We start from the raw sequence: 12,023 nt of genomic DNA, 5'->3' as shown, positions 1-12,023 counted from the left end.
AGCACTGGGATCAAGTGAAGAAGCAAGTGAACTTGTACGCGGCGGAGTTCGAGAAGTTCACGCGGGCACCGGGGAGCGGCGAGAGCTTGAGCGACGTGCGCGTTCAAGCGCTGTTGTTGTACCAGTCGATGTACGGCGACTTCAAGCACGAGGCCATCTGGGCGCTCTTGAGGGACAAGCAGAAGTTTCAAGGTGGAATTCTACACACTGGTGCGCCGAAGAAGACGAAGACCACCGAAGCTGGTGATTACACGAGCAGCGGCAGCGGCAATCACCCGGTTGACCTCAACCGGACGTACGTGGATGAAGGGAGTTCCGGCACACCGGTGTCCTCCCGGCGTCCTCCCGGTGTCAAGGCTGCGAAGGCCAAGGGGAAGGTGGCCGCGACCTCATCCTCGACCACTGCAAACCCATCCCCGTTCCCGGAAACGCTCCCGACCCAGACGACCATCGCGTTTGAGTCGTTGGCAACAGCGTCGATGGCGAGGACGTTATTGCAGACGCACAAGGCCCTCAAGAAGTGTACCGACCCCGACGAAGCCGAATATCTCCGGGCGTTAATCGATGAGCTGCGTCGGAAGTTGAGAATTGCACCGACTTAGTTATTTTTTTTGTAAGTTGAATGGTGTAACTTTTTTTTATTAATTCGTCGCCATTTGTTATGTAGACGTTTTTTATTTACTCGTTACTTGTTATTTGAAAATATTTAAATTAATTAAACAAAACAATAAAATGATGATATGGCGCGCCTTAGGGCGCCCCACTGCTAATGCCCTGATGTCCGCGGGGACGGACGGCATTGCTGATGCTCTAATAGCTCCTGACCTCGTGGCTCTTGTCTTGAGGTATACATACGACCATACTAATCTCAAGCAATATTTGAACAATTTTTAATACTATTAGAGGTAATTTAATATGAGCATCAAAACAGAACACACACAATTAGGCGTAGGGCATAGAGATATCCCAATCCTAGTACGTGGTGGGATCCTATGTATGTGGCTCAAATAGTCACACTCACACAGGAGGATGGGGACAGAACTTCATCACTCTCTACGACTCTATCTAATAAAACTCCTTTACTTCACTACACTCTAGCTTAACCCAATCCCCCCCTCTCTCTCTCTCTCCTTAAAAACACCTCTCTCTCTCTCTCTCTCAATTACCTTCACCACCGGCCATGGATCACGACCTAATCCTCTCCTCCTCCACCGCCTCCTCCACCACGAGCTCCGCCGCGGCGGCGTCCCTCTCATCCGAGCCCCCTTCCTCCGGCCTCCTCCAGAAGAAGCTCCAGCACATCCTGCAAACCCAGCCGGACTGGTGGGCCTACGCCATTCTATGGCACACCACCAAGGACGACTCCGGCCGCATCGTCCTCACCTGGGCCGACGGCCACTTCCAAGGCACCAAGGAGAATAGCCCCTCCGCCCCCGCCGGCTCCCTCCAGCCCGAGCGGAAGAAGGTCATGCGAGGAATCCAAGCCCTCATCGGCGACGCCGCCTCCGACCCCCTCGACGGCGACGTCACCGACTCCGAGTGGTTCTACGTCATGTCCCTCGCCCAGTCCATCTCCCTCGGCGACGGCGTCGTCGGCAAGGCCTTCAACTCCGGCTCCCTCGTCTGGCTCTCCGGCGCCAACCAGCTCCGCTTCTACAACTGCCACCGCGCCAAGGAGGCCCAGATCCACGGGATACAGACCATGGTCTGCATCCCGTGCTACGACGGTGTCCTCGAGCTCGGCTCCGACGCCGTCGTCACCGAGAATTGGAACCTCGTGCAGACGGTGAAGTCGCTCTTCGACCCCACCCTCCACGATCCCGCCCTGCATCTCCCTTTCAAGGAGATGCAGAAGCCGGACATCTTGTCCTACCTCGACTCGCCAGAGCAGTCGGATTCAGACTTCTTTGTAGGGGCTGCTGAAGCGACCCCTACAAAGAAAAAGAGGGGCAGGAAGTCCATTCAGGGGCGCACCCCCCTGAACCACGTGGAGGCAGAGCGGCAGAGGCGCGAGAAGCTCAACCACCGCTTCTACGCCCTCCGCTCTGTCGTCCCCAACGTGTCCCGGATGGACAAGGCCTCCTTGCTGTCCGACGCAGTGTCGTACATCAAGGAGCTGAAGGCGAAAGTCGACGATCTCGAGCAGGCGCAGCAGCAGCCGAGGAATACCAATAAGGCGGTCAAGACGGAGACGGCCGACAACCACAGCACGACCACGACAGTTGACCAGGTGGTCCTGTCGTCGTCGTCGGTGGAAGTGGAGGTGAAGGTCGTCGGCGGCGACGGGATGATCCGGGTGCAGTCGGAAAAGTCAAACTACCCGGCCGCGCGGCTGATGAACGCCATCCGGGAGCTCGAGCTCCCGTTGCACCACGCGAGCATGTCGTGCGTCAACGAGCTGATGCTGCAGGACGTCGTGATTCGGGTCCCGGAGGGGCTCCGATGCGAGAAGGCGTTGAGAAACGCCATTCTCGCAAGATTAGAGCAGTGAGAAACGGGTCGATCGATCTCACCGTCGGTCTTTTTAGTGGTGGTAGACTGCTCAAACCCCACTAATTCCGTTTTTTGGATACGTTGTATGTATGATCATCGTGAATTGAATAACCAACTCATCGAGATTATGAAATTAGCGATTAATTAGTTAGCTTTTTGAAGATTATAATTTATAATTGGTTGCAAATTCTGTCCCCACACTAAAATAGATACGGATATTTCAGGATTGTTGGATTGAACACCAAAACAGGATATTACACATTCCTCGTAGTAAGAATCACTAAAATATACATGTGATTTTTATCCCCCTTTATATGTGTGGTTGAAATGTGGAAACTGTTTGGTGGGACCCCCACCTAATTGACCAATGAAGACTGTATTTTTCTTTAGCACAAAACGTTCACTCCTTTCTCAACTATATTTGGGGGTGCATGTTTGCCCTATTCCACACATAGAGTTTTAAAATCTCATCCAGATTAGTACTACTTGTATGTATAATGCTCGCTAGCTATGTTGGTGTTTGTGGTAGCATGTTTGTTTGTTACTCTTGTATGAGTTGGTGTCCCCATTCCGAAGGAATGTGCAAACTTCGAAACTCCAAGACACTGTAATTATTAATCACACCCTATGTTGAAAATCGTTAATATAGCATTGTATCTGCCCTAGCTATGTTGGTGTTTGTGGTAGCATGTTTGTTTATTACTCTTGTATGAGTTGGTGTCCCCTTTCCGAACGAATGTGCAAACTTCGAGACTCCAAGTCACTGTAATTATTTATCGCACCCTACATCAAAAATTGTTAATATGTCATTGTATCTGCCTCCATTTTTTTTCCAATGCTTAATTACTTGTAATTTAGGGTGTTTCCACCATAATAATACTCCCACTTGTCCACGAAAAATAACAAGTACCAGTTTTCATTTTGAGGTGTCTATAAAAAATAATCTCATTTAACAAATAGAAAATTTTCTCATGTACTTTATCAACTTTTTGCTCTCCTACTTTATCTACCTTTTTCACTTTTTTCGTACTTTAGCAATTTCTCATTAAAACTCGTGATATTCATAAATAAACTATTTTTTATGAACATAGGATTACATACAGGAATCTCTAGTTATTCTTCATGATTAGTATAGGACACAAAATTTTTCACTAGGTAAACTAGGCTTCCTTTCTAATGAAAAAAAGCATATTTGGAGACATATTTGTGAGCTGGTTTGGAGTGATTGGCAAAAATAATCACTATGTCGCATAAAAATTGACTTTTATAAGAATAATTACTTTTTCTACCATATAAATTCGACATTTTCTTCACCCAAAACACAATAATTTTTAATCGTTACCAACACCAACTTTAAGATGAGATCAATTAATTTTTCATTCAAAATACACAAATAACTTTTATTAATATTCGTGTCAAATCCATTAATTAATCCTATGAAGTGAGTATAATAATGTTGCAGATAATGATGCAACAACGAGAATCTCTGTATGGCGTTGGGAGAAGAAACATAGAATTAAAGTAACGTGAACATGAGAGTAATTATTTGGATGAGATATTTTACTCATATGAAACATGAGGCACAACCACAAGGCCCACAACTGCATATCAATTTAAAATGTTTTAATACAGGTGCGTTGGCTGAAGAAAAGGACAAATTTATGGTGATGTCCAATTAATACAATTTTCCACGTGTCAGTCTCCAATTGCTGGTTACGAAACTAGTACGACAAAAAATATTAATTTTATTTATTTTTATGTACTCACGTAGATGAAAGCGTGTCAATGCTGCTGCTGTTGTTTTTATTGTTTTAAACAATTTAATTGACTCAACCACACAAACCTGTGACGAGGGGCCATTTGGGTTTCGAAATGTGGACATGGCAAAATTAAGAATAATTATCTAAAATTCTAAATCACATGAATTCAAAAATTACAACCCCGGGCTTGCGTGGCGATATTTTATGGATTATTATGATGACTGATTTATAAATAAATACTGATAATTTGATAGCATAATCATTTCATTAGTATAATACTCATTCCGTTTTTTAAAAATAGCAACTATTTCCACTTTGGTTTGTTCCTTAGAAATAGAAACTTTAAAATCTTTCTATTTTAGGACATGGACCCCACAATCCACTAACTCTACTTTTATTACTTTTTCTTTTCCTCTCTCTTACTTTATTCATTTTTCTTTTCCTTTCTTATACTTTACCAATTTTTTTCACTTATTTTACCAATTGTGCATTAAAATTTGTATTGTTTCAAATGTTTCTATTTTTTAACACGGAGAAAGTATTAGAAACTAGAAAGATGCAATAAATTAGCTAGTGAGATTATCATATTCTATTTTATTGACACAACCTCTCGAACACGGATTTGTCATATTCTATTTATAAACACTCCATCTCGAACACGGATTTGGATCTCCAGTTGCGGAGAGAGCGGAGAGAAGCGCATCAAGGGATGATGTCTCACATATGCTATTATTTTAATTAAAACATATATTATTAAAAATTAAACTTTTTTTAATAAAATAGTAGAGTGTGAGAGACAACATCCTCTGTTGTATTCCTCTCCACAACAAGGGATCCAAACCCCTCGAACACAGTCTTTCTCGTGCCCTAGCTAACTGCGTTGTCATGCTCATCGTGGCCTAGCCAAATGCATTACCCTCCTTTCTTGGCGTGTCCTAGGCTTGTACCCAATCGGATTGCACTCTATTGATGGTTTTGGGTGTGAATTATAGAAATTTTGGATTGAGATTATGTTATAACATTAAATTTTATACGCAGGCAAGCATGAATAAAAAGATTGAAGTTTAGAGTGATGTATCTAAAAATGTGTGTATTTGTTTAGTAAGTAAACTTATTCACGATTTACCCAATTTGATTCTTAACATATTGCGATTTTACGATTTTGGTCCAAAACATTATCTTTTGAATTATTCGGTCCCTCACAAATAAAAACGGGTCAAATTTGGTCTGAATTTGATGGAACTGTTAATATTTAACAGTAAATGGATTTTAATAATATTTTGACCGGATTAAGTTAATAAATATGTTTTATTAATATCTAATATCTAATTAACCCAAAACTAATAAATTAAGAATTATAAATGGAAACAACTCATTGCCGTCACAGATTTTGAATTCGGATTCTGATTCGGATTCAAAATCACCAAAATTTTAAACGGAAACAAATAATTCCAATCAAGGAAAAAAATCTCTTTGTTTGCAGGAGCAATTTTTTTCTCATTCAATTCTCTGCAGCGGGAAAAAAACGTCCATTGCAATTCAATCCCTAGTCTGATGGCGTCATCAACATTGATTTTTTCACTGTCTTTTCGTTTTTAGTCGCCGCCGCCCGCTCTCAGTCCGGCGACTCGGCAGTGATGCATGAATTGAAGAAGAGCATCAACGCACAGAGTTGACTCGGGTGGACCGACCCAGACCCCTGCAAGTGGAAGTCCGTCACCTGCTCCAGAGACAACTGCATCATCAAGATCCAAATCAGGCAACAAAACCTCCAGGGCTCGCTGCATCCCTCCCTCGGAAAGCTCACATCTGTCCAAACATTGGAGGTCCAAAACAACCAGCTCTCCGTCGCCCTCCCGAGTCTCGCCGGGTTGAACTCGCTGAAAACGCTCTCCGTCAACAACAACAAGTTCACCTTCGTCCCTCCCGACTTCTTCGACGGTATGACCTCTCTGCAAGAGGTCTCCATGGATTACAATCACTTAGCGCTCAACAATACTGAGGGCCCGCTGCCGGCCTCATTGTCCGGCTCCTCGATACAGAGCTTGTGGCTGAACGGCCAGATGATTGAAATGAACGGCTCCATTTCTGTTCTGCAAAACATGACTCAAATCTGGCTGCGCAAAAATGATTTCTCCGGCCCCTTGCCTGATTTCACTGGGTTGATTCAATTGCAGGATTTGTCGTTGAGGCAGAATAGCTTTACCAGCCCTATGCCCGACTAATAAAATTCTTAATTTATTATTTTTAGGTTAATTAGATATTAGACATTAATAAAATATATTTATTAACTTAATACGGTCAAAATATAATTAAAGTTGATCGTTAAATTTTAACATTTACGTCAAATTCGGAAAATTTGTTCCGTTTTTATTTATGAGGGACCGAATAATTATAAAGATAATGTTTTGGACCAAAATCATAAAATCGCAATATGTCCAAAATGAGCCTTTAGCCAATGTTAGTATTACTCTTGACAAAATAATTATTTAACTTCCTTGAGTGATGATGGCATGCTTCAGAAATTATATTCGGAATTTGTAAATCTTGGACATCAATTTGATACTCTCTTTCGTTTCTTGTTAATTGAGACATTTTTTTTTGCACAGAATTAAAAATGGTGTATTAAGTTGATGGTGAATAAAGTAGAAGAGAATAAAATATAAGAAATAAAAAGAGAATAAAATAAGAGAGAATATTATTTTTTTGTCAAAAATAGAACTGACTCAATTATATTGAAACTTTATAAAACTATAAAATGACTTAATTAATATTAATTAATATGGAATCGAGAGAGTATAATTTAATTTGTTGCTCAAGATCGAGCATTTCATGGTTTAACATCTAACTCTTGGTCAATGGAATTTATGGACTATGGTCATTTTAATTTCTATTTGAGTTCCCACGTAGAGTCCAAATTTGAAAGTCGTACCAAATTTTGATTTGTGACAAAATTCAAGAAAAGTAATAATGAGGCTAGAAGAAATAAAATGGTAGTGGGGATGAGTAGCTAATTAAGGCAAATGGCCTTCTAGAAAACTAGATAGGCTTAATTGTGCATGTTTAAATCATGATGTAGTTTCTGACTTGGATTAAAAAAATTCATCTCTCAAATTCATTAACATTAACCTCTCCCCATTTAATTACATGTAGTACTATATATAAATAAAGGTTTTGAAGATCAATGGTGGAGTTGGAGTCGACTGACCTCAGACCTCACTGATAGCTCGTGAGGCCGAAAAACTCCACTAAATTTTGCCAATGGAGCTGACGTCGACTCCATGGTGCGACAGCTCCGCCCGAAATCGCTTTTGTTTTGTCTATTATTCTTTGGTAGCGATAACCTGCTCACTGGCTCTGATTTTTTATTATCTTCTTTATTGTGTTTAACCCCATAAGTTATGTTGCTTAAATCCATACGGAAACAAGAGATTGGACTTGGACATGAAAGCAAGGGTTGCATATTTGTGCGACTAAAAAAGCAATGCGATGTTAGTGGGAAAGTGTGAAGTTGTGTGTGTAAATACATGGTCATAAAAGAAGACGAAAAAGATTTTGTTTTCAATTAAAAAGCAATTCACATGTTTTAGAAGTGGAAAACAAGGTTTTGACTTATCACAAAGCAAGAGTGCAAGTGGGAGTGTTAAATCAATTGTGCTTAATTGATTGCCACGTGAAAGAGAAGCATGTCACTGTTGCTGTCGTCGCCCCAAATTTAGCCACAGGCCAGGTGGATTATACACTAATTTGGGCGGCCCGATTTCTTAAATGGGGCCTTAAATATTTCAACAAAATTCGTTATTTTTTTCATAAATGGGCTATTGTTAAATAATTTACTCTATAAGAACACACTCTACTTGAATCTTGGGCCGCTTTTTTCTTTTTCTTTATTTTCTCTGTTTCATTTGGTAGTGTTAGTTTGCTTTACAAGGACCACATCCCTATACACAATTCGAATATAGTGTGCTTAGAAAAAGATGCACATTTTCTTCTATCACACCCACTTTGTATTAACATCACTTCACTTGACTTCACTCATCTTTTGATACATACTACCTTCGTCCCATTAAAAAGGAAGGGGTTATTATCTTCCTTTGGGACAAAAGGAGTACTATTCTTAGTCAGTTAGAAATACGAAATTTTAAAAAGACACAAGTTTTATTACACAATTGATAAATTAAGAAAGAGATAGAAAGACTAGCGAGTTATAACACAGTTGGCAATGCGAAGTTGCGGTGACCTTGATTGAGGTCACGGGTTCAAACCCTGCCACCTGCTGGGAGACTTTCGGCTTGAATCCGCAAACCCGGCGAGCAAGACAAGTCAGATTCTGCAAAGGCAGGTTCAGAACACGTAGAGTCAAACCGAAAAAATAGAAAGAGATATAAGGAAATATTGTTAGTGTAGAATATGTCACACGCGCACTAAAGAAATCATAAATAGAAATTTCATAATTTTGAAGGACAAACTAAATGAGAACAGTTCATATTTTTAAGGCAGAATACATTCTAATTATATATTTAAAAAATGATTCATGTCATATTGTATCTATTACATTTCCACGAAAGGAACAAAGCGAAAATTACATATCGTCCGAATATGTAATTCAAGTGGAAGTAAACTCTATTTCCGAAAGATAAATTATTTTGCGATTAATGCTCTCGAAGTCCATAAAACAACATACTCATAGCACATAGAATCACCTCAAACCAAGGGCGGATCTACCTTAGGGTTAGGTGCAACATACTCTTAGCACATAGAATCACATCAAACCAAGGGCAGATTTACCTTAGGGTTAGATAGGATTGCCCCTCATATTAAACAAACATATATTATCCATTATAAATTTCATATCTTTATTTTTTACGAAAGATCTATCCCCAAATTCTTAAAATTCTTTCATATATAAATTTGCCGCTTCCCTACAAATTTTTAGCTCTGCCCTTGCATCAAACCTACTAGGCTCCAACAAACTTGACGTAGTTTCTTGACAACTGAACAAACAATTTTCGTAAAGAGGATAAGAGCATCTCCAGTGATCGGCGAGCGAGCGGCTCGCCGAACTATTGTAGCCGGCGAGTGCCAAATCGGCGAGAATTTCGGCGAGGGTACGGCGATTCTCAGGCGCTCGCCATCGGCTCGCCGCTATTGCAGCCTCCCGATCGGCGAGGAACCGACGAGCGATTTTTTTTTAAATTATCGAAACACTATATATACGCGATTTGGACGACATTTTCATTCGCACCACTTGTTTTAACGAGTACTCTCTCTATCTTAATTTCCGTACAAGATCAACAACAACGCGAAATGAGTAACGCAGGTGGTAGTAGTAGTGGTAGTGGTGGGGATGTTGAGGAGTACGAACGGCATTTGAACGAACATTTGGATGCCTATACGTCCCGAGAGATAGACCGGCTGCTACAACGGGCCTCACAGCCGACGGTACCTCAACCTCGACCCGTTGTCCTCCGCCGAGCAGTGATTGACCGGGATCACGTAGCTGCACATCAGCGGCTATACGAAGACTACTTCGCACCAGAGCCGCGGTTTAACGCCAACCTTTTCAGGCGGCGTTTTAGGATGAGCAGGGCTTTGTCGACGCTTTGGAGCGTCGATATCTGTGTTTCCGCTTCAGGCACGATGCGGCTGGCAGACCCGGCCACACATCTATTCAAAAGTGCACTGCGGCAATCAGGCAGCTGGCCTACGGAGGCGCGGCAGACATGTGGGACGAGTACCTCCACATCGGCGAGACGACTGCCCTTGAATGTATGAAGTATTTTTGTCAGGGCGTGGTTGAAATATTAAGTGAGCAGTACTTTCGAAGCCCAATCCCCGAAGACTGCCAGGAGCTGATGCAGATGCACGGGGAGAAGCATGGGTTCCCGGGTATGTTAGTCAGCATAGATTGTATGCATTGGGAGTGGAAGAACTGCCCTGCTGCCTGGAAAGGGTTCTACACGACCGGCTACAAGGGAAAGAATCCCACGATGATCCTCGAGGCCGTAGCTGATTACCGGCTGTGGATTTGGCATGCGTATTTTGGGTAGCCGGTTCGAACAACGACCTCAACGTCCTCAACTCGTCGCCCCTTTTCAACGAGCAGGGGCGTCGGTCCGGCCATCAGTTTTGTCGCCAACGGCAACCAACATGATTTGGGCTACTACTTGGCGGATGGGATATACCCTAGGTGGCCCGTCTTTGTGAAGACGATCCGATGCACATCAGATGAGAGGAAGGCCTACTTTGCGGCACGACAGAAGTCGGCGCGCAAGGACGCGGAGCGCGCATTTGGTGTGCTCCAGTCTCGATGGGCGGCAGTTAGGGGTCCAACGCGTTTGTGGCATGTCGACTGCATTGCTGATATAATGTACGCCTGTATTATCATGCACAACATGATTGTCGAAGATGAAGGTGTACAACTGACTAGTTGGGTCAACGATGATAATGAAGCCGGTCCAAGCCACGGCGCGACCGCCCCCAACGTACGAAGCGGGGTACCTCGCGATGAAGTCTGCCGCCTCCAGGCACATGCCAACATGCGCCAAGTGGATGCTCATATTCGACTCAAAAAGGATTTAATTGAAGAGTTGTGGGCGCGGAGGACTGCACGACGATAGGTTTTTTTTAATTATGTAATTTTGTTAAATTATGTAATTTTTTTTATTATGTAATTTTGTTAAATTATGTAATTTTTTTATTATGTAATTTTGTTAAATTATGTACCTTTTTTTAATTTAAATGAAATTATCGAATTTTCCCGTATATGTGGCGTGAATTTAATTCCGTATTTTGTGTGATTGTTAATTATTTATTTTTAGTGCTGATGATGTGGCAAGGCTGTGGCTGGGCTATTGCTTGTCCAGCTGATATGGCTGGAGGAATTTAGTGCTGTTGATGTGGCATGGCTGGGCTATTGCTTGTCCGCCGACCGTTGTGGATGCTCTAAGAGGTGTATGCATGTGACATAAATGCTCATGAGCTTTGTGAGAGAATGCGTGGTAGGTACGGTATACCTTACCGAAACCACCATACCGTATAACTTACCGTAAATACGGTATGCGGAAAAATCATACCTTTACCTTACCAAAGTTTTCGGTATACCGAACTTCGGTATACCTTATTTTCGGTATGACGAATTTCCATACCGATACCGTACCTCATTTTCGGTATACCTTACTTTCAACATCAATTAAAATAGAAAATTAGATTTTTTAGAATATTATTTATATTTTATAATTTTAAAAATAAATTAAATATAATTTATTCATAATTATATTTATATTTCACAATAGATTTTATAATTTAAAAATATATAAAATATATTTTATATATAATTGTGTTTATATTTTTGTGGTATATACCTTAGTTTACGGTATATACCTTAATTTACGGTATATACCGAATTTCGGTATGCAGCGGTATACCGCGGTATTTGAAAATCCATACCGTTACCTTACCGAAATTTTTCGGTAAGGTATCATACCGTACCGAAAGTCACAGTATACCAAAAATTTGGTATTTTCGATATTTTTTCGGTACGATAAGGCCGGTATTTTGGTATTTTTCCCCTGCCATATGCGTGGTCGTTCTGCCTGTTATGATTTTTCAAAGCACATATCTATATGGAGTAGTATAAAGCAAAAAAAGACTACAAAAGACCTAATCATCAAGATACGCCAAGAGTCAACACCATATATCAATTACGCCCAACCGAAATGCTAGTTATATTCTAGCCAAGCAAAGGTCAAAAGTCATGCCATTAGTTTA

The 12,023-nt window shown here is 41.5% G+C and overlaps 1 protein-coding gene across 1 annotated transcript; it reads left to right on the top strand.

The window, feature by feature from the left end:
* The first annotated feature begins 1,019 nt into the window (after window positions 1-1,019).
* LOC121777715 (transcription factor MYC1-like) lies at window positions 1,020-2,626 on the top strand. The gene has a single exon (XM_042175059.1). The coding sequence runs from the start codon at window positions 1,181-1,183 to the stop codon at window positions 2,489-2,491; it is 1,311 nt and encodes a 436-aa protein (XP_042030993.1). The 5' UTR covers window positions 1,020-1,180; the 3' UTR covers window positions 2,492-2,626.
* The last annotated feature ends 9,397 nt before the right edge of the window (window positions 2,627-12,023 follow it).

The sequence above is a fragment of the Salvia splendens genome, chromosome 18 (assembly GCF_004379255.2).
Source record: "Salvia splendens isolate huo1 chromosome 18, SspV2, whole genome shotgun sequence".
NCBI lineage: Eukaryota > Viridiplantae > Streptophyta > Magnoliopsida > Lamiales > Lamiaceae > Salvia > Salvia splendens.
Note: the sequence above shows the minus strand (reverse complement) of the source record. Positions and strands in the feature narration are given on the sequence as shown.

What these genes read in the sequence shown, in the direction of transcription:
- LOC121777715 (XM_042175059.1), top strand. Translation starts at nt 1,181, where the DNA reads ATGGATCACGACCTAATCCTCTCCTCCTCCACCGCCTCCTCCACCACG.